This window comes from Battus philenor, unplaced genomic scaffold (genome assembly GCF_028537555.1).
Source record: "Battus philenor isolate CCGP_79_NKW_IND1 unplaced genomic scaffold, ilBatPhil1.0.hap1 SCAF_10, whole genome shotgun sequence".
NCBI classification, from domain to species: Eukaryota; Metazoa; Arthropoda; class Insecta; order Lepidoptera; family Papilionidae; genus Battus; species Battus philenor.
In genome coordinates, this window is record NW_027181662.1 from 3483750 (window position 1) to 3508483 (window position 24734).

General features: G+C 32.2%; 1 protein-coding gene across 1 annotated transcript in view; it reads left to right on the plus strand.

Moving 5' to 3' along the window:
• Positions 1 to 8397: 8397 nt before the first annotated feature.
• Positions 8398 to 24734, plus strand: part of LOC137926736 (C3 and PZP-like alpha-2-macroglobulin domain-containing protein 8) — a 158157-nt gene continuing 141820 nt past the window's right edge. Inside the window, exons 1-2 of the mRNA XM_068770426.1 lie at positions 8398 to 8411; positions 8695 to 8876. Coding sequence (XP_068626527.1) covers positions 8398 to 8411; positions 8695 to 8876 — 196 coding nt within the window. The remainder of the gene's footprint in view (positions 8412 to 8694; positions 8877 to 24734) is intronic.

Consider the following 24734-nt stretch of genomic DNA (forward strand, 5'->3'; position numbering starts at 1 on the left):
TACTTTTACACTGATTCAATAAAGAAAGTCGACGCCGACAATACGCCGAGGCGCGCGGCATTAATTAATCATTTTCACTCTCCCCGACAAAATTCAATGGCCGACATCTCGTAGACGGCACTCCGACAAGTCAATAATTTTCGAAAGTCATCTACTTAATTATACCAACTTAGCGACGGCTTACAAATTCCTAAGATAAAGTAAATAGGAACTAACTTATTTTTATATTTAAACCATATTTTTATGGAACTTTATCTTCGTTTGCTGGTAAACCTTTTCTGCGCGATTTTGAATATACAAGCAATTGTATTCTGGATAAAATTTATAGTGAAAATATGTGCTTCGCAAAAATTACATATCTATATGTTTAAATAGCCTCAATGGTGTTTTATTTGTTTATATTAAAAATATAGTGATATTAGTTTAGCCGAAATCACTAATATAGTTACAGTGTTTGTTAAAAGACACTTTAAATAAAACTATTTTTAGAAAATCTTCTTAAATTCAATTAAAATTGTAACAGCGTTGGCAGAGATCTGGAAGCTTCGATGGTTCAAAGAAAACCTCTTCCTATACCACGGGTACTTATATATCAAAGATACTGGATTCAAGCCATTTCCAACAGGTATCCTGGAATATCTTTGACCAGCAGTTGATATCCTGTGCCTGGAAAAATGATAATTATAATGAATGTAGTGTTTAAAATATAGCATATGTCTATCCTATAAAAGTACATTTTCAACGCGGTAACTACATATAGTTTACATCATAAAGATTTAGGCTACGTTTCCATTAGAGATATGCATGGAGTATTTTCAACTGGCAATGTAAATGGAGTGACTCTATTGGTTCATAACAAACATCTCACGATACGCATCCACATATCTCTAGTGGAAATGCAGCTTAATGTTTACGAAGCAACGCAGCTTGAGAAATCACCACTGACATCCGATTTAACTTTCGTCATCGTCTTGTTTTGAAAGCATGTTGCAGCAGTATGTTATAAAGGCACATTATCATCACCAAGTTAAAAGAGTGATGGTTTTCTTCACTTTATACACAATATTTAAAAAAATTGAGTAACCATCTAAATATTTTACGTAGTTCAAACACGATCAGAAGAACTATAATTATTACTTGAAGTACTCTTTCGGTCATCACAAATATGGTCACAGACTCCATTATCATTATCACCGTACTAATGTTAAGTGTGGACAGCAACGCTGAAATCATGTTTTTTTTTTTAAAAAAAATACTATCTACTCCGTCATTTACATGGTGATTGGTTACAGCTATTAAAGCTCTAAAATGTATACATATATATAGTATCGCTTATGTACGTTTACTAGTGTATGATGCAACCCACAAAAATCAATAATTTAAGAAATATTAAAATAACACGCAAAAATAGCGTTTTTAAGCGAATTAATACATATTGAAAATTAATTATTTTTTACTTCCTGTCCCTGCAGACTGTACTGCCAAAAGAAGAAGTTAATATTATATATTTGAGAGTGATCTCTTTACAGAGTGTGATTTTAAATAGGCTTAACTTTAAAGTTTTTTGCCGGAAAATAACTTTACATACTGTTTCAAAACTTTCACACATATAACCAATCGCTCTGATTATTTAAAAAAAATTGTAACCAGTTCAAAGGAATGTAGTACATAATACTCTTTGCGTTTAAGAAAGCTTTTCAGGAGTGCCTCTTTTAAAATAGAAAACTATGTATGGTCCAGAGCTATCTTAAAAGATCCTACAATAACATACACAAAAAATATCCTACAATATATTCATATTTATTTTACTCCAAAGTGCTCGTATGTGTGGTTTCTATCCAAATATGAAAATAAATCTTGTGTAATAAATAAACTCAGTACTAAAATTTTATATTCGAAATTCAAATCTATCGATGTTGTTTCACTATTTAATAGGTGGCATAATAGATTCACACTGTCGTTAGTTCATGCATTCATATCGTAAAGGTGAATTTATTGAGCACTTTCGATGTAGTGAACTGAGCTATAACCAGTTCCGCACTAAAATATTCCGTGAAAAATTCACCATTCATATGCTATAATATATTCAACGTAACATTTATATTTCGTTCCAGCGGTCAATGACTTCGATATCTCCCGGTTATGTAGCTATGAATACTGAAATTATTTAAATTAAACAGCGTGCGTTTATATTCTACATATATGAACCACCTTACAATATGCTGTTTTAGAATTAGAATAAAATATAATTTGAGGCGTTTCTATCAATAATTTAAACGTTGAAACAGGCCATCTAAAATAGATGCGTATTGCCTTTAAGTGATTTTTTCGTAACTCGAAACATCAGTTATTTGTTTGTAAAAACATAGTTTTTCATTTATAATTAAAAATGATTATAATTTCTAAAAATTAAATATCGCATAGTCAAAAAGAGTAATACTAATTTAATAATGCATTTTTCATGTTATTATTAACATAGCATCATTCACAGTGACAATGGTAATATTATTGAATGTGCGTAATGAGAAGACAGCCAGAAGAGCCCATTTTAAAAGAAACCAGAATCAGATTGAACTCCTCTATCGTAGAGTCATTAAAGCTACGAGGATTTTTTATGACTCCTATGAGGATACCACAAAAAATCGGCACACATAAAGCCTGTAATTTTTATTTATTTTTTACACTGTGTTAATGTAACATTAAAGATTAAAGAAACTTTTTTATATACTAAATCGTCCAAATGTTTTGTATTTTACTTTTAACTTATTATAAGCAAGAAAAACCGTGTTGCAGAAATAAATATAAATGATATAAAAAGAAAAACACGTTAAGATATGCCCGACATAAAGACTACGCAACCCTTGTCAAATGAAGACGTCGTAGAGCTATTTGTCTCTCGAGAAAAATATGGAAAGGAAAAATGTTAAAATTTTCCACATCAAATAAATAAAACATGAATGTAATGGCTAATGTATTTCAAGTTTTGTTTCTTACATAAAGACGGTAATTCTCAAAACAATTTTTCATTTTTATTTGACCTTGAACTTTAAGCAAGTTTAAGTACTTTTAATATCAGATGAAATTGCAATATTTCTGAAAACGATATTCTTTGACCAGTGTTTCTTGCTGGGGATGACTTAGACGTGGTTATTTACGATAAACCTTTTAAGAAGACTCAAAGACACCCAAAGAGCAACGAGCTTTGCTCGGAGCTTCGTCGCTAGATTGAATTAAAAGTAGAATATCCACAAGAGAACTAAGTTCGAAGTGGGAGTGGGTGGGGGTGTCACATCACTTGTGCAACTGAAGGCCGGTGGAACTGAAAGTTTCGCGAGTGGTGACCACGAGAGGAGACGCGAGAGTAAATCCAAATAGGAGAACCTGCGATTTATAACATCGTACAACATCATCTAGCTTAAAGTACAGTATGCTGAACAAGGACTTTATAATCAGTTATATAAATAGAACTATATTTGGATGTAAACAATTGTTTTCTCCATCTCGTGATAAGGTTATTAACTTTTGAAATATTGTTACGAGAGACGGTTCAAAAAGGTCGATTTATTAAAAAAATAAGGAAAGAAAACAGACCCAAGAAATTTTCTAAAATAAGCTCACTGCAGCTTTAAGCCCGCTTTGTGAGCCTGTAGTTCTTTATCCGGAATGCCTTCTCTCGGGAACCGACGACAATAAAGGCGGGATTATGTACTTATTGAACTTTGACATCTTTATTGAAAATGTTTAACTTATATGTGAAATGAGAATTTTATTACTCGTACAGGTAGATTATACTGATATTATACCTCTGGAATAAGGTTAATATAGTGTTATAATTTCATTGTTTGATATTAATATCTTTGAAAATAAGACACCATACTCTTGACAATATGTATATCTAAAATAGTAATAGTACTCAAATATATGAATATATCAAATATTGGAGGAATTTTTTAAAACAATACAACGAGTAATTCAATTAATTTTATTAGCTATAAAAACGGACTTAAATTAGTGATATATACTAACATGTTCCTATTTTACATTTCAGAATTAAAAATAAAAACTGAAGATTTTTTTTCTAGGATTGTTGCAAAAATAAATATAAAACATTTTTTAACAGATTTAATAGTGATATTAAAGCGTGTGAATTTCTTGAGAATATTTGGTAGTAATGACAAAAAAAAACTTCTTTTTATGCTACTATTCATATGCTCTAAGCTAAAGGATGCCATTACAGGCAGCTCAATTTGATTCTAATTACAATCAAATTAGGCTCTATCAGAACTCGTCTCATTACGTATCATTAATCACATTAAATGATCCTAGGATAAACGTAATCATCATTTCAGCTGCAAGTTCACTGCTGGACTAAGGCTTTCCCAAAAAATTCTACTTAAACCGCGTAGGAAAATAATTCTATGAACATATGAATCAAAACCAGAAAAAAAAACTGAAATAAAAGTAATATTATAGTATAAATGATCGCGTGTAAACGTATTCCATTAATTCATCCTAACAAACAGACCAATTCAGAATGGGTGTAATGTAATTTTGCGGCGATTCGTCGGCGAATATCCTGAGAACTAAAACAGATGGGACTACGAATCTTATCTTTGCTACTAAATTCATTTAACTACAAATTTATATCAGACTGAAACAATACATGCCTTAATTTAGGACGAATATATCTAATTTATATGATTAATACATTTGAAAAAAAATTTGAAACTAAACAGCGAAGACAAAAAAATGCTTAAAACATTACTTTATCATCATTCCAGTAGTAGATCGTCCACAGCTGGACAAAGACATATCACAGATTTGAAAAAAGACCGTTTATGCTTCTACATATATAATAATAGTTTTATAGTGCAAAAAACCATAGAGTGGAACATACTATCAGCATCAGTGGTTTCAAGCATTTATAACTTAAATATCTAATGGATTCAGGCATTACTTTGCGGAAGTCCATCCTAAGTAAGAAAAAGAACTAATATATAGCTACTTCCGCTATGCAGCAGTAATCGTGCAATGAAGAGCACCGCCCGCCAGCCCGCTGATAAATGCACATGCGGCAAACAATGCGAGTTATACAACTACCACCGTTAAATCACTCAACATGTGTTTCACCCCTCCACGAGGCATCATCCGGACCGATTAGTGCCATCATCGTGTGATCACTAGGTGTTTGACTACTGCTACATAGCGGAAGTAGATATATATTAGTCCTTTTCTTACTTAGAAACGATTACGCTCAGAGTTTCACTGTGAGATCAAGTCAGAAATGAGCGAGCGCTAGAAAAACTGCTCATCTGAAATGGCAATGGGACTCGAGAGTCTCGGTGTTTGGTACTAATCGGTGTAACATTACTCCTTCGTTTGCCGTATGCGCATTTATCAGCGGGCTGGCGGGCGGTGCACTTTATTTCACGACTACAGCTACATAGCGGAAGTAGCTATACATTAGTCTTTTTCTTATTTATAACTTAGGAGTCTTCAAGAATAGATTGAAAGGGTTTCTTCTGAGCAAGCATGTACAATCTTAGGTTTAGTCATCGTTTAAGGTTAGGCGAGACAGAAGTCAAATGCATCGTCTATAAAGGATAAAAAGCGGCCTCGAGCGAACTTAAATAAGTTATCTTTTTACCAGAATTGACCAAATTATGTATTTATTAACCTTAATTGAAATATAAAACAATTTATTAATCTTCTACAGTTTTATATTAATAAATAACATAATGAACAATAGGCCTATATAATGCAAACAAAGGACTTACAAATAAGTTTCTTGAAATGACTCAACTACACAAAAGCCGCTCTTCGATAAACTGAATGAGTAGGCAACATAAAGAAAGATATGATAAGGAAAGTGTTCATCGAAATTTCGCAACTACAGTCAGAGTGGGGACAGTAATAAAAAACCTCAATAAGATATTGTTAAAAGTACATTAATTTCTAAGTAAAAGTATTGTTTATGTATCATATCATCAATTTAAAACAAGAGAACATTATAAGGTTTATTTACGAAAGTTGAAAGCATTACTTAGTTTTTCATATTTTATATACAGGTCGGCGTCTTCTGCAGACACAAACACAATAGTGTCTCAGTCTTAGAACTTCTATATTTAGAAGGTTAAATTATGTCTCATTGCGACGAGATTAAATACGACGATGTTAAACATTTTCTACTTTTCATAGCTTCTTTGTAGAATCGAAAACTGACAAAATTTTTTGTAATAAAAACGATGATATGGTAAAAAGGATTGCGTGTAAACATCATCCTAATAAATAGGCCAATTCAGAATGGGAGTATTGTCGAAAACGTTTTATAGTATTGTGTGATAAGTTATAGGTATAAAAGTTTCAAAGGTGTTATTGTATTGCTCATTTGCTATTAATTAATGTATGCTATACTCTATTCAAAATTCAATGGTTTGAAATATAACAAATAACTTAACAATAATATAGTAAGATAAAGTCTGACCCTGCAGACTGTACTCATAAAACTTATAGGCCTGTAGCTTTCAATAGAAAAATTAATTAATGTAAAAATAATTTTCAATGTGTTCATTTTATACAATATATTTGTAAATTGGTTTAAAACCATTAAATGGGTGAATATCCATTAGTTAGCTAAAAGCTTTGAAATTTTTTAAAAAAGTTTTTTTTTATATTGTAATACAAAAGGTAATAATTTCTCTCAGTAAAAAGTGAGCACGGTAAATACAACGTTTAATAAATTTATATATAAAATTCTCGTGTCACGGTGTTCGAACTTGAACTCCTCCGAAACGGCTTGACCGATTTTTACCAAATTTTACATGCGTATTCAGTATGTCTGAGAGTCGGCTACTATCTATTTTCCATACCCCTAAGTGATAAGGGTGGTCCACGCCTAAATATTATTTTTAATTTTTTAGACAATTTTTTTGGTTTTTATTTTATTATGATATAGCATACAAAAATACATACAAACCTAAATTTTCACCCCTCTACGATCAACCCTTATCTTATATTTGTTAATTAAAAACTTTAATTTTTTTTGCAAAACAACGTTTGCGGGATCAGCTAGTATTATATAAATTTAAAAATACAGTCCTCCAGAGGGAGTCCATAAAAATATGGAAATTATTCTCTCATTGTGTTTACACAAAAAATCTTTAAAGAGACTTTGACAAACAGAATTCTGTATTCAGGGCACACGAAGGGAAGTACAATAATTGGAACGTGTCCATACGATTTGTCGCACTGCAGCTGCTTTGCTTGGGGTGAGCTTTTCAATATTCTTTTCCTGGCTCACGTACCGTCGACCAATAATATTCGAATTGGTCATTTCCCGATCAGATTACCAGGGTCATTCTATTTTCTAAAACGTTGCTCTCGATTGTAATAATTTTATTAAAGTTAGTTTTATTTTTCTTAAATGGCAACACTACTTGACCCCGTCACTCTTTTGTGACAACTTCCAGAAAAATGATTGAGAGTGGTGGGGTTGAAACAGCATTTTGATTATTAAGTCGGGAGCTCGGTCACCATCGAAGTGATAAGTTGTCCAGTGGAACTATGCTAGTTGGCCTATAAGAGTATTAAAAGTAGAATAAAAAAAATACTGTGCTTTGAATTGTTGTTTTTCTGATACAATATTGAAGCCAAAGCTGACAAAGAATCTGAGCTTATTTATTGAAAATAAACATAGGCTAAGAACCTTCATCACTCTCCTATATAATGTACTCTCAACACGAATCATAAAATAATACTCATAATCTACGATAAAAAAGTTGTATTGATCGTACTGTCAATTTAAATATATACGTTGATATTTTCAAGAGAGGTCCAAAAGCAGAATTAGAATTTTGAAATTTAACAAAATAAAATAGTACTAAATAAAACGCTAGACTGGTCGATGACGAATACACGAACTCTTTATTTTTATTCTTAAAAGAGAAAACTACAGATATTACAAATTTCAAGTTTTTTAGGTTAGAAAATGGAACGCTTTATTAGATAGACTCGTTAAAAGAGAAATAAGAGGCAAAGATTCCGTAGTTAAATTAGAAAATGAAACTATGTGTAAATTGTAAATACAGTACCGTATATTATTTAAATTAATTTCATTAAAATCATTTACTATTAGATTTCATTGCTACAATATGATTTTACATATTTAAATGATTTTTTTTGAAACAAATCATCAGTTCGGTTATAACACTGAATTTGGGTGTCCTAAATTATATTATTTGTCGTACTAGTAAGCTCACAGTTATCTATGGTCGCTTAATAAGCTATGACGAAGGCATTACTAGAAATTTATTTACAATAACTGATTAGGAATACGTGTAGCAGGAGAATATATGTACCAAGTAAAATAACCGAATTGGTAAGATGAACAGAGGCAAAATGACAGTGGGCAGGTTATATAATGCGTAAAATAGGTGGCTCCTGCTGCTTTAAGGTTCTGAAATGGACACAACAGACCAGACAGCGTAGCGAATGACGACCATCTACAAGATGGACATCCGACTTAATTGAGGTGGTAAGAAGGACCCGGATGAAAGTGACTTCCGACCGAACCTATTGAAAATATTTCAGGGTTACCCACTTCTGGCAGTGGACATCCACCTGCAGTATAATAACGAGATGAAACTTTTATTTATTCGCTCAAATTCTTTTTAAATAAATCTTTTCATTCCACAGAGGCTTCTCGGTGGTTGCTCCAGAGGTGGCAGTGCCAGGGAAGACGACTGCCGTCCTTGTGACATTGCACGGAAGATCTGACAATGAAACTGTGGATCCTTTAAACGTGACCGTTCGGCTCGAGACTCAAGACGCGGAGAACGATGTGAAGCTATTAACGACTGCTAGTCAGATGATTATCGGTAAGTGTTTGAAATATAAGTTTCTGATTTAAATATTTTTAATTTAATAGTGCAGCACAACCAACGCTATGGAAGAAGAATAATAATGTGAAATATAAGTAATCAGAACCTGGCCGCTTTAAGTTAAGGATCTGAAGTGTGTGGACGGAGTGCTAGGATGTCCACCTATAAGGCGAACAGCCTTTTTTTAATAAAGTCGTTTGTCAATTCTGGATATATATATATATATATATATATATATAATTAAACTCATTTGGACTATGACTATATTTAGTCCTTTATGTGATATTTTCATTTCAATCTTTATTTGATATTAAACATTACTATGTAGTAATTTTAATTTAATATTTTTAATAAATACGTTAGGATAAATTTGAAAAGTTTCACAATAATATATATAAAAAAGTACAAAGGGCGGTCTTATCACACAAGGCAATCTCTTACCGCCTTGGCCATAGTATGGAAAAGGTATATTAATGAACTTCGTTTTTATACATAATAATCATATCACTACAAAGAATTTTCTCTGGTATATATCAATGAATATACATTAATAAATCTTATAAAACTAATCACATATAGAATAAAAAACTTTACGGTATGTTTGTCAATATTAGTTTGAACTATTAAAGCAATCAATAAGTTGCAGCTTATACGACTTAGAACTTTTTAGACTAGACTTTAAAATCTGGATATTTATGTCATTTTTAAAGTGTTATCAATTCACAAAAAGGTTAATTTTATTAGGCCTACACGAACGCCAAGAACATTAGTGTCTTAAACTTATCCATCTTCGTATTCGTATCTCGTAAGCGCTTCTCCAAAAGTTTTATTAGGGCTTCGTAAGACCAACGAAGGTAAAGTTTCTTAAACTCATAGTCTGTTTACTTACGTAGTTTGCATCGGTTTAATATGTTAATAGATATTTGTATATAAATCAGTTCTAAATAAAATAAAGATTGCAAAATTTTATTTAATGTATTATCACTGCATATTTAACGGAATCAGGCGTTACCTTGCGGAAGCCCATCCTAAGTAAGAAAAGGACCAATATTTAGCCACTTCCGCACAGGCAGTAGTAGTCGTGCAACACATAGAATCTGTATTTGGCACTAATCGGTGTAACATAATTCCTGAAGATGCCCCGTGGAGGGGTGAAACACGTGGTTTAACGGTGGCAGTTGTGTAATTCGCATTGTTTGCCGCATACGCATTTATCAGCGGACTGGCGCGTAGTGCACTTTGTTGCACGACTACCACTGCATGTGCGGAAGTGGCTAAATATTGATCCTTTTCCTAATTATCACTGCAATCATTGATATATTCCACTGATTTGAGTGGACCGATCGTAAATATCTCATAGCCAAAACATCATTTTTCAGATCTTGAGAGCTCCCTCAGGAGCTTTGGCAAGGATCGCTATTTTATTAGCGAATTGGGAGACTGCCGATCACTAAGATTTCTTAGACGGACACTACATAACTTCGACTTAGGTATTTACACAGAACGCGTTTAGTATTCTTGGGCGCTGTATTACCTTGGTAAATTTATTGCCACTTCGAAACAATCTACATCCGGAGAAATGGCTAAATAACCAATCTGTCCAAGCTGATCTCAATTGGGCAAATCTAGATTAAATCTAGAAATGATCAGTTTCATTCTATTATAAGTTTACATTATAGCTATATTTAGTTATCATATTATTTAATTTTATATTTCTTTTCTTAATCTTAAGCAAATGTATGTACGTTCTATGTGATAACCGTATGCCCATTAAAACTAAGGGTAAAGTCTACAAAGCCGTTGTCAGACCAGCTATGCTATGGCACGGAATGCTGGACTGTAAGTCAGAGACACCAGCAAACACTTCATTTCAATGAGATGAAGATGCTTAGATGGTCGGGTGGCGTCACTTGAATGAACAGAATACGGAGCGAATATATCAGAGGTTCGTTTAAGGTAGCTTCGATCCCCAGCAAATTACAGGAAAATAGATTGCGATGGTATGGCCACATTCAACGAAAACCAGATGACCACGTGGTAAAAACTACCTTAAGCCTCCCAGAATTCCCAAGAGGGAGAGGGCGTCCAAAAGCTACGTGGTGGTCTAATATCGGAATGGAACTGGAAACCCTTTAACTTGATGCAGAGACAACCCAGGATAGAGTGGCCTGGCGCAAATTGATAAGGAGACCCGACCCCAAATAAAGGGAAAAGGGAAGGAAGAAGAAGAATCTTAAGCAAATGTGTAATATTTGATTAAGAAAAATGTAATACTTTTACTGTATGCAATATTTTTACGTACCACGATTTTTAATTGTGACAATTCTTTTTTACTTATAATGAATTGTTTTTGTAGTTTACTTTTATTCTTTCTAATATCTATTCAAGTATCTGATTTTTTATTTTGATAAAATATCTTCTTACGTTTTCTTATATAATGACATATTTGTAAATTCATCCTTTTATTAAATGCAAATAACATTAATCACCTTTATCAGTTTAAGCGACGTTTGAAAGGGAATTGTGTCAAAAAGATATTTAAAATTTTAATGAAAACACCGCTACAAAATTTTAATTGCTATTAATTTGTATAAATATGTACTATAAAAGTAATTTTTATTATTATGTAATAATCCATCAATAAGATAAAACCTAGACTCGTTCTCTAATTATATCGTTAAAAAAATTTTTATTCGTCGTTTCTGTCGATTGATGCTTATGCCTCCCCCAAACATATCGATGGTAGATTTATGATTTAGGCTGGTGATCACGACGTATTATTATGGTACGTATAGTACGCTGCTGCCCATCATCTGGAAAGTTATTTATGAGCGGTGGCAATCCTGTATAATAAGTGCACAAAGTTTGAAGTACTTTTTAAATTAGAATATTGTATCCCGGGACGTTGTTGTTCTCTACCGCTGGACTACCAATGCTATTTTTTGAAATGGATATTTTCTATTGATTATTATTTAGTATATAAAGTAACAGACAGAACAAAACAGAACAATTAAATATTTACACATATTTTTTCTATCTTCTACAGAAGCCTTTATAAAATGTTAAATAGGCAATATATATTAAACGTAATTCACAATATTAGGTTTAATCAAATCCATTTCCAATATCTCGAATTTCAAAAAGGCGTCGAGGTAAAGGCTGGAAGTGATTACTAATTCCATCTCAAGGAAATCCGATTTACTGCAGCACGTAGCCTAACGAACCGAACAGTGGGTGTCAACTGCGCCGCCTCATCAGATGAAATGGAAAAATTACAATTTACCTTGTTAAAGGGAAACGCTTAAGCGGGTATTGGATATTTATATACGATTATTTGATAGAATAGTTCGTATCTATTTTTATAACACTCTTTTATTTAAACTAGTTTTTAAATCATTATACTTTTGACTTATTTTTTGTATACGAGATGATTTGTTACATGTGGAAAAATTTTGAAAGAGTCAATATGTAGTTTATTTTTCAGTAAACACACTTACAGCTTTTATGTCGTAAAAATTGACTTCTCCATCCATAAGTTATTTGTTCTTTATGTTGAGTTCTTTAAGAATAGAAACATTCAACAACATATGTAGTCAATGATGCCTTATACTTATTGTACGTTATATAATAAAAGTTTATATATTTATATAATATATAATATCATGTAAAATATAGAACGAAGAAATATAGGGAATTAATTATTTCTACAGAAAGAAATATAGGAAAATTTTTAAATCGCTTTATATGAATATGAACCTAATAACATGGGTTCACATCCATGCTTATTTGTTTATGGGAAATGTAATAAAAAATCTATTTTTAAATTCTTTTAAAATTACGCCCCAATATTATTTTAGAATTTGTACGAAAATTAATACTTGAATTACGACCGTAGATATTCACAACGAAATAACTTCGTCCCAGGAGTGTAATACAGAACCTGTAAATTCGCTGTCAACTTATAATTGCTACTGAATAAATCATTGCAATTTTCGAGTCAATATTTTATAAATATTGATGTATGTACGTTGAAAAATTCAATATTTATATGATCACTATCGACGCAGGTGTTCAGTGTTTTTATTTTTATTTTTATAGACAGTTTTATTATATTCAAATATGGATAATCTTTTTGATGGTACTGCAGATATTTCTGGAAGAGATGAGATCGCCCCTTGTTAAAATTGTTGTAAATTATTATTGTTGCCTTTCACGTATGATGTTATATCCTGTTAATGTACAATAAAGAGAAAATAAACACTAAACCAACAAGGTAGATGTTAGATGCAAATTGTTATTATACCAGATTTGATATGAACAGAAATAAAATTGAGTACAATAAGGTAAACTCTTCTAAATGCTTCCTGTGTTAAAAAGAGTCCACAACAAATTCAAACTGTTGTAATCATTTTTAAAAAATCCTTAATATTATTTGAAACAATCTGTCATAGCTACCGAAATGGCATTTGCAAATTTTTGCGGATTTAAGAATGCAGGGTGCCCTATTAGGCCTTTTCGAATGTTACGAAGGACTTTTTTCTATATTAACAGGATTGGTAGGACTCTTAATATGGATATTATACCGTGGTAGATAAATTAATTTATAAGGGTGATTATTGCTTAATAAATCCTTCAAAATATGAAAGAATTTTTACTAGTTTTTATATAATACACATTTTAAATTTTTCACGTAATAAGTCTAGAGGAATATATTACAAACTTATCTTTACATACCTTACATATTATTGCTAACCATATTTTTCTTATATTTATTGTGTATATTCTTATGCACATATATATAGACTATGTATTGTCATAAATATTTTCTCAAAAAACTTTTCTTAAGGGAGTCAATGTTTTCGTGACATCTAGAAAACTCTTTAACAGAATAAACATACAATGTAATAAATAACTTACAAATATACAAATGAATAAAACATGTAACAAACTTCAATTATATAAAAGAACAATGTCCAAAGCAAGCGTTTGTCCGCTTCAAGGAACTGTCGGAAGTGCTGCGTTCGTCTCCGCGCATCCGCTGACAGTGCAATGCTTTCTGCTTTTATTGTGGCTCCTTTGAAGTGAGATGCACTTGCGTTATTATTCTTAGTGAATAATTGTGAAAGAGATTTATTACTAGAACTTTTTCGTATTTTAACATAATTCGGAATAAAGACCTCTAGTTACATATTTATTAACTTTATGCTGAACATGTAACAATAGACTTTTTTTACTTGCATATATTAACAGTGCTTTATTTTTATACTTTTTTACATGTTTTACTCTTAGCCGATTTCGGCAGAAATAAACTTTTGATCTTTGAACTTTTGATCAAAATAGGTCAAGGATTTTTTGGATAGAGTTATATTATTGGATTTTGTTTAATTTACGAAATATAGGCAGTTGACATGCTATATTGCTAAAGGTATAAGTTTTTGGAGTGAAGACCACAGACCAGTAAGACCCGAAGATAGACAAGAACCTTGTTTAGGGTGCTGGATATCCCTCGATGCTGCCTTCTTCTAACCGCACCTAGAGGAAATCTATAAAAAGGCCTAAGTCCAGCTGTGATCGTCCTCCAAAAGATGACTAGATAAATATCTAGACTATTCAAATAACCCTTACTTACCAGTACTGTTGTGATGAGCAATAATGCTAGTAAGATATTAATATAATACGTTTAAAATCTGTGAAATCTTTTACTTATTCATCAATATACGAGATTCCGCAACTTATTGTAAAGGGTAATATTCAAGTTAACTGTGGGAGAAAAACATATATCCTGGAAAAGAAACTTATGTCGGTGATTTGAAAAGAGAACCCGTTCGCTTTTCAAATCCGCGGTGTCATAAATTAAGATTGTTCTAATGGTCGCCGACCTTCGTTAGAAGGTGGAATTTTAGGAAGAAGATATTCATTACCATATTTCATCCTAGGATTCTGATGTTGTCCTCGATTTAACTCAAATAAAGTTGAAGCTAAGTACCAACTATGCTCTACCTCCTTGAACTCGAGGAATCTGTATTGCTCATGTTAACAGAGCAACAGTTGCAACACAAAGCAAAAAAAAACTTTCCGGGCCTTTTCCAAGGGAGCTCAATGTATTTTAAGCAAATTTACAACAGTAGGTAGTGTTAAAAAATAAAAAACATAATATATTTTAAAGAAAACTCGCTCCTAGCGTCGGCTAGTTGCCAGTATTTTATAAAGAGATATTTTCGACCCTGCATATCGTAACGAACCATGCAGATGTAGACATAACTGGGGTGCTCTTAAGCTGAAATGAAAAAAATTATATACGCTATACAAAAAGAAAACACTCGAGTTACGGTTGCGTATTAAGCGTTCATTCTAGAAATTTATGTGAGAGAAATATTACACTCGCGAGACGTTTTCTTATGAACATTAGCATTATTACGTTATTGTGTAAGTAAAGGTATTCTTTGTCTTTTTTTTCTGTTTATTTCAATATCAAATATTTATAATGTTTCCCGACATTGAGCTTTGGTTATTAACTTATATTTTGATTTATGCCTGTCTGCTATTCCGTATTTGGTATATGTATTAATAATATTCTATTCGATGTCCTATCATGCATTTGTAAACGTTGAAAAGCATAAATTTCACTTTATTTTTAAAGATATGTTTTTGGTTTGATTTTTAGACTTTCTTATATTATTAATCATTAAAGAAATTTCGTATTTCAACTAACATAAATTTAAGACACCTCGAAAGCGTTGGGCCGGTTTAATTTGAAGAAACAAAGAGAACCAACCGCAATTGACGGACCAATATACATATAAAATGTTTCATTGATGTTGTTTTTTGGCAATGTTTTCATACATATGTTTTTATATTAAACAGAAAAATAACATAAGCACAGTTTCCTAAAATTTAAAGATTCAAACCCAGACAAAAACTTTGAAATATAAGATCTATACATAGCATTGCGATTTATTGGTGTATTAATATTAAATGTCAAATAAAGCTTCTTGCACCCCAAGAGAAATGTTTGATAGAAAAAAGATATGTATCATTGTATAAGCTTCATTAAATTAGTACATACATCTTTTGTATTCAGTTTGGTTTGTAATAGTTATGAATTGTCGCGTACTGAATATATTAATTTTATTAAATGGAAAATTTATAAACAGTGTGAAGGATGTTTTAAGCGATGATCGTCATCGTGCCAGCCCATAGATGACCTCTACAAGACATAGGCCTCCCCCAAAGATATCTATGGGGGAATATACCATAATCGCCACGCTAGGCAGACGGGATGGCGATCGCACTGAAATATTATGGAGCACGGAGGACACTGCTGCTCATTATATGGAAACTTCTTTGTGATCAATGGAAATACTATGTAATTAGTGCATAAAGTGTCAACTATTTAAGATTGTAACTTAAGAGTCGAACCCGTGACTTACCACTGCAATTCTCAGTCATCTAACTCTAAGCTATCACTGCTCCTAAGCGAAAGTGATCACAAAAAAACGTTTCGAGTCGGCGCTTCTGAAATCAATTCTTATGCCTTAGGATGGTTTAGAGTTTATAACTTTAAGTTAAAGCGTGATATTTAAGAGAGTCTTACCCTAATTCTGGTCTCTGTCAAATGAGATTCTTCTGGTATTCTTCTCTTTACTTACACAAGTGATCACTGTAGATCCTAAGTCGATGATCAAAATAATGAATTTTTAAAAACTGATAACGTCGTTAATTTAAAATAAATAAGAAACTAAAACAATTTTAGATGAAACGCCGAGAATCGATTCCAAATCAGTTCCGTCCGATATTGGAGTTTCAATCACGCTTCATTAAGCTGTTCAGTATCTCCAGATGAGATTGGCAATTGCTTTGTGCTATTAACACTTTGATTTATCGAGCCCTTCGATAATGATTTCGTGAATAAATGAAAGCGAATACAACTTGTCGCGAGGAACAATCGATGGGCGTTAAATCTACTGTGTTTGTTTGTTTTTATTAGTACAGTTACGAGAATGAAAAGATTTATAGATATGACTTCGTTATTTTTAATCTTCTATGAGTTGATTAAAATGAACGAAATAATTAATAAATAAAAATACGTTTTTAAATTGTAATAAACAATAATTGCAACTTGCTTAAAGCGCATTGAAATTCTTTTTTAAATAAATAACAAATTTATTAACGCTTCTTAACATCAAATGGATTGGAGTAATGTAATAAAAATCTTAAAATAAATATTTTTTATAAAGTTACTAGCTAATTCCGCAAACGTTGTTTTGCAAAAAATATATTTTTAATTTTCAATTTAAAAATAAGGGTTGATCGTAGAGGGGTGAAAATTTAGGGTTGTATGTATCTTTGTATGTTGTATCATAAAAAAATAAAAACAAAAAATTTCGTCAAAAAAAAAAATTAAGGGTATGAAAAATAGATAGTAGCCGATTCTCAGACCTACTAAATACGCATATAAAATTTGGTAAAAATCGGTCAAGCCGTTTCAGAGGAGTTCAAGTTCGAACACCGTGACACGAGAATTTTATATATTAGATAATTGTACAACGTTGCTTAAAAAAATTAAATACGCACTTTTTTATAACTTTAGTAGTGTTATTCGAATAAACACAACGTTTTATTCGTTTTTATAGCATTTAAAATACTTAAGTTATTTAATGGATCTTACAACGTTCCGCAAGTTTTATGAAATTTTCTTTTAAAAGTAAATAAATTATTGTAACTATTAATACCGTGTTCTTGAGACAGGTAGCATTCAGAGTCTTTCGACGACCTTTACAATCGTGTGAGTAGAGTTGATATCCTATGCTTCGCTTGCCAGTCTGTAGTCTGCATTTTTAAGGGCCCAGCGGCCTTCTTTTCAGAGTGTTATGTAGTCTGGTCACTACCCATTCAAGTTTTCCCTATTTTCCTATTTCCCTGAGCAATATTGGCTACTTGCACTTGTCTACGAATATCATTTTTGTTTCGATCTCGTAGAGAAATTCCGAACATAGCCCTCTATATATCTTGAACAGATGTGATCTTGCCAATGAGGTCGAAAATATTAAATTTATTTCATTATTTATGAAATATAATACCATTCTTGAATTTATGTCAGTTTAAGAAAGAAAAAATGCATAACAAATATCTAATAAATTTTTTATCTATAATAAGCAGCAAAGTATTTATGTTACCACAAATGTGATTACCAATTCGATGTCAAAGAAAATCTCCGCGTCCCGTCTAACGAACCGTGCGGTAGCGGCAGCTGCTCATCACATTAAACTGAGAATTCGCAGTATTTGCGCCAGAATTACTTATACCAATTACGCTGTATGCACGATGATTGGAAATAGGTGTAAAAGCTATAAAGAGGTAAAAAAAATAATAGCTTTTTATATATATACCTTATGTAAACAGAAAAAAGTTCGAATTACGTGGAATTATAAATTTGTTTCGTCCATTAATTGAAATAAAAGTGTCAATACGAAAAAGTGGAATTGCAATATAAGAAAAGACATCGCTGCAGCCCCTATACGCCTACTGCAGTACATAAGCCTCCACCAGATATATCAGGTAGTTTGCCTATCGCAGTATTACGTGTTTACGAATATTACTCATGAAATAAAACTAATATCCAACCGTGCACATTGCGTTGAATTTTCATTTTTAAATTTCCGACTGTTTTAAATAATTTGTTGAAAATTAGTTTCACAGACACATTTATTATTGGATAGTAACAAAGCTTGTATTTGACGAAATGAAATTATTTATCAAAATAATCGAAGCCTGCGATGAAACAAAGTAATCAAACAAATCTATGGTAATGAAAGTGTATACACGTGACGAGAATTAGCTTGAAACTAGTGCGGGGTCACGTTTTATCAATTCAGCATTAGTTGGTCTCACTGTCTGCGCTACAATCATGATCCATTAGCCGATCCGCTGATCGAGTTACTGATCGCTTTGAGCTATTAACACTTTGATTTACTGAGTTCTAAGGTGTTGATTTCACTAATTAATCTAATTGGGGAACCCTCCTAGTTACAAGTTAATTTAAAACGCATATACTCGTCAATAAAGTCGATAATTATTTTTATTCTTTATGCACACACCCGTAATTAGACATGAAGATTTACAATTTCTAATAGATTCAGACGTTACCTTGCGGGAGTCCGTCCTAAGAAAGGGATTAATATATAGCTACTTCCGTTATGCAGCAGTAGTCGTGCTATGAAGTGCACCGCCCGCAAGCCCGCTGATAAATGCGCGTGCGGTAAACAATGCGAAACACAACTACCACCGTTAATTCACTCTACACGTGTTTCACCCCTCCACGGAGCATCCTCAGGAGATGTTACACCGACCAGTGCCAAATACTGAGCCAGACATATCAGACGTACAGACATTATCTGGTACAACGGTATCCCAACGGTAAAGTTTTGAGACTACCGAACGAACAAACCTAATTTCTGATTTTATTTAATCAAATTTTTTATTAACATTTTAAGCGTTGACGAATATTATCATTTTATTTCAAATAGTTTTAATCTGTCTATTTTAAATTAAAGAACAATGAGCATTTACAACCCAGCGATAAATGACGAGACTTGCGTCCATAGGTCGCGAGTTCGTTTACCGAGATACAATCCTAAATTATTCACACTTTGTGAATTGATTACATAGGAACTGAACCTTAACCTGCCACTGAACGAACAAGTTTCCAGAGAATGCGCAGCAACGTCCTCTGTGTACCATAATACCACACTGCGATCGCCAACCCGCCTGCCAAACGTGGCGATTGTGGTATGTCCTCCCAAAGATATATTTGAGGGAAGCCTATGCCTTGCAGTAGGTGTCTATCGACTGAAACAGCGACGAAAGTTCTTTAAGTTGTCTATTAGTAACATGACACTGTTTTTCAATTCGTTAAAATACTTTCCGTGATCCGTTGTTCAAACTAAGGTAATATACTAAGGCGTTCTCGTTGTTTTAACAAGGCGTCAGAGAAAACCGAGGAGTTTTTGCCGATAGGAGACTAGCATAACGCTTTAGTTGCCTCCGCTGTGGAAGGGATGCAGGAAAAAGACCGGGCGTGAGCCTTCAATATGTCAAAAAATATTATTAAAAACAGAAGACAATGTTAATCAACAGCACAATGCTTTTTATATTTGCGTGAAACGAACAATTTATCATTCTTTAAAAAACAGATTATTTTTTTTTATAAAACAATGAATGTTTCGTAGCCCGGTGTCGAGACCGCGGGTCTAGATTATGCTAACAATGCTTACACTGTTGCTTAGTCATACAATATGTTAACTTTAACTGACATTTAAATTACTTATGAGATTAAATATCACTCTTCTGTCTTATTTTACTAGTAAGTTTTATTGTGAATTACAAAGGTTTTTATTTTGCGCCATAAACCCATAAATATACGTGGTGTTTGATTATAGGTGTAAATATAAAGAATATTTGCTTTCATTTAATGTATGGTACCCTACACATTAAAAAAATCGCTTGCAAAATTCATATTATCACATATTAAAATTAATCATTATTTACTATTTGTCCTTGCAAACTTCATTAATTTGACGCATTTAAATTAATAAATAAAATAAATGTAACATATTTCAGCGAATACTTATACAGGTTGATTGGATATAGATGTAAAAGCTATCTAAATATAACAAAACCAATCAATTGTCTATTATTTAATTAACAAAATAAATATAATAAATTTGAGATAGCGAATTTAATCAATGAAGGCTGTATTATAACTTAAAAACTTGAAGTCGTACACAAGTTTTTTTTATCATTTTTTTTATATACATCTCACACATTCAATTTGTGTGTTTGTGACTCTATATTTACACTTATGTACGCATGTGTGGTTTGCCACAGGACACCACTGCAGACACTTTATCTTGTCCAGTACTCTATCCGTAACGCAAACTGGCTCCTGAATCGGGTTACGTATTTACTGCACTTTGATAAATTGAACGATTTATCTGCAGCCATTTAATTTTGTAACTCGAAACTGCATCGGTAACAATACGTGTATATACGTAGCAATAAACAGAAAACCTTCGAAGTTTTCAGTCCGTCAACAATGTAAAATTATGTCTGTTATGTGACAAGAGAACAAAACAAAAGATTTATATTTTAAATTCAGTGTTCATTCAGATAAAGTTCGTTCAATGCAAGTGCTATAATAAAGAACGGTACGAAATTTATTCAAAATATACACGAAAAGCTTTTAAACTTAATTGTGTGCGAATACTTTTATCGGCCGCATCGGTAAATGTTTTCTATATAAGTTATTGAATACCAATGAAGACTGTGACGTGGTCAGACGTTATGTCTGTTTGTCATTTTAAAGACAATAATAAGTTTTAAGTGTCTAAACGTATATTAATAAATACATTAAAAAATTATAATGGAATTGACTACAAAAATTAAAGAAAAAATGTTTTAACAAAGTTACTTCTTTGCCAAAGTAAATAAGGCTTTAGAAAGACTCAACTTGTTAATAGATCACAAAGGAAAAATATCTTTACAGATATTATATATTTTGCTTTGTAGTTCTTTACATGTGAACCATCAGCTGTTTTAAAGTTTAGTCAACTTTCAAAGGCGAACTCATTGGGATTTAGACTTGTAAATAGAAGTATGAATAATGGCGGAACAATCATAAATACTGGTACAATAAAAACCGTGTTATTTTGACAAAGGTGTAACATCCATATAAGAACACATCGTATTGCAAGCCACTACAACCACAATAATAATTTAAAATAATTCTCGTGCCATCAAATTAAAATTCAAACGGGGATTTGAATTGAGACAACTTCAGTAATGCTACCGTTGACTTTGGCTTGGGATAATTTTTTTAAGAGCAAACAAGTAGACGGGTAATAGTTTCTAGCCTCCCGTTAAACGCTTATAAATACGTTTCGTTTGCAATATTTTTTTTTCTTATTCATCGTTACCTTATTACTTAGGGACAAGGCCAATCAAGGCAGTTGTACGCTATTTTTGTCCAGGAGTTTTTTTATTTTAATATTATTTATTGTACACGCTAGGATAGTTTCACAATAATATACAAAAAAGAACAATGGGCGGCCTTATCACACGAGATCAGTGGACATATGACCTCGTTTAGTCGTAGGAAGATACTGGGTGCATGAAGCTTCCTAATTTCCTTAGGTTAACTAGGAAAAGTCTAGTACTTATTTTATTAAGCAGATGATGACCTATGGCTAAACGAATGATTGATGATGGTGAAGCGTTTACTAATTAAAAATTTATTACGTATTTAAACCAAACAACACTGTTGTTTTGACCAACTAAAGGTTTATCTGTTGATAAATACTCGGCAACGGTATATAGTGTCACGTTTATATAGTATCGTGTAATATACATATATATATATATATATATATATATATATATATATATATATATATATATATATATATACATATATATATATATTTCGCCGTAAAAGTTAGGTAAATTAGTAGATATTTCCCAAGGATATTTTTTAATTTTTTACCACTATACGTTTGAGTTATTAAAACTGTCTTCTTGTTCAGATTTTTAATTAGATGGTACACATAGTTAACTATAAAAATCTTTATGTAAACTATCATAAATATTACGAAAATATTTTAACATGATAAATTTATAACCGGTTGAGATCAAGCTTTTGTTAATTTTATTGGACACTTATGCTAATTAAAATTATTCCACAATCCACTGGTTTTCCTGTTTTCAATTAAAATAAATGCGTAATAAGCATGATTATCGCATGAATTGTTCAATTTTAATATTCGTATAAACGAATAGTTCCGTATAGTAGTCATGTACACTTGTAAAATTTACGTAATTGATATATTTCTGTTTTATTAATTAAATAATGTAATGTGTAAATTAAACTAATGTATTTTACACTACTAGATGTTATGTGTATTTTAATAACCTTATACTTAACACCTTTTGCGGAACTGCGCAAATTTAAATTTAAATAAGGTTATTAACCAGATCATTACATCACATTGAGAGCACAAATTATATGCATAGATAATAACAAACCTGTTAATATTAAGTAATATGCGTAATATTTATTTAAGACATTTGGCGAAGAAAACGGGTACGCGATTTAAGTAGCTATTTTTTTTTAATTTGATTAAACAAACTAGCATCTGTGTGAATTGAGCGATCAGCTATTTCTTGTTATCTTAGAGCAGTGAAATGTCTAAAAGAGATAATATACAGAAAGAAGCATGTGATCAATTGGAACATATTAATTGGCCAGTTCATGGCAGAAATTTAATTAACAATAATATTATTTACAATGTAATTTGTTATAAGCGAAAAAATTTAAATGTTTGAATATAGCTCATTACCTGTCAATTAATGTATGATACTACACACTTATAATCAATAAAAAAAAAAAAACTACTAGCGAATAGATAAATAACTAAGAAAAAACTATTAAAAAATTATGATATTACAGTAAAACTTATTGTTGCTTCGAATAAATCACACAGAGACTCTGTGTTTGGCACTAATCGGTGTAACATTACTCCTGAGGATGCTCCGTGGAGGGGTGAAACACGTGTTAAGTGATTTTACGATAGTAGTTGTGGAATTCGCATTGTTGCGCATTGTTTGCCGCATGCGCATTTATTAGCGAGCTGGCGGGCGGTGCACTTTATTGCACGACTACTGCTGCATTGGTGGAAGTAGTTAGATTTTGGTCTTTTTCTTACCTAGTATGGACTTCCGCAAACTAACGCCTGAATCCATAAGATATTTTTATTTTATTTTTATTTAAATATCAACTATTTTATTACCCACAACGATGTCATTACAGAGCAACAAAAAGTTAATATTAAATGAGAAATAGTAAAAGCGAATTTACTCAAACCAAACATTCAAGTTGTACATTTCCTGCAACATTTACCTCATTTTCAACGGTCGCTAGATCTATGTCATTAGCATCATGTTGGATTTAACATACTTATTTTGTTATGCAGCATTATAACTTTCGCGAAAGCGAGGCGACAGCTAGTTAAGGAACATTTTGTTCGGCAAAGTTTATTGTACAGAAATTTGCAGAGATTCGCCCCGGACGCCGACGCGTAAACAAGCAAAGTTGTTATTCAAAGGCTTTCAATATACCTGAGCTAGGAAATTCGTTGCATGAGAAGAGATAAGTTTATTCCAACAATTCGGGCGTTCTTATTTTTCCGTAAACTTATTATTATTGCATCTGACCGTTCCTTAATTTATTTGTTATAGATAATATAGATATTCAGTGTGTTAATATTCACACTAATACCATTTTCGATTCACGGAGGTTGGGTCACTAGAAGAGGAGTTTTTATAATCAAGGAAAGGACCAATAATTAGCCATTTCCGCACATGCAGTGGTAGTCGTGCAACAAAGTGCACCGCCCGCCAGCCCGCTGACAATGGCGTTTGTGGCAAACAATGCGAATCACGCAACCGCCACCGCCAAATTACTCAACACGTGTTTCACCCCTCCACGGGGCATCTTCTGGAGTTCTGTTACACCGATTAGTGTCAAACTCTGTGTTTAGCTGGCGGGCGGTGCACTTTGTAGCACGACTACCACTGCAAGTGCGGAAGTGGCTAAATATTGGTCCTTTTCTTACGTAGGATGGACTTCCGCAAGGTAACGCCTGATTCCTTTAATTGTTTGTGTAATCGTTTCTTCGGTACTAGTAAACGTTGTTTTTTCTTTCGATGTGACGCTCCGTCAATGTCAGACTACAAATACAGCAAACATTTTAAATTCAATACGTCATCCAAATCTCGTTGTATAACGTAATCCCGGTCAAT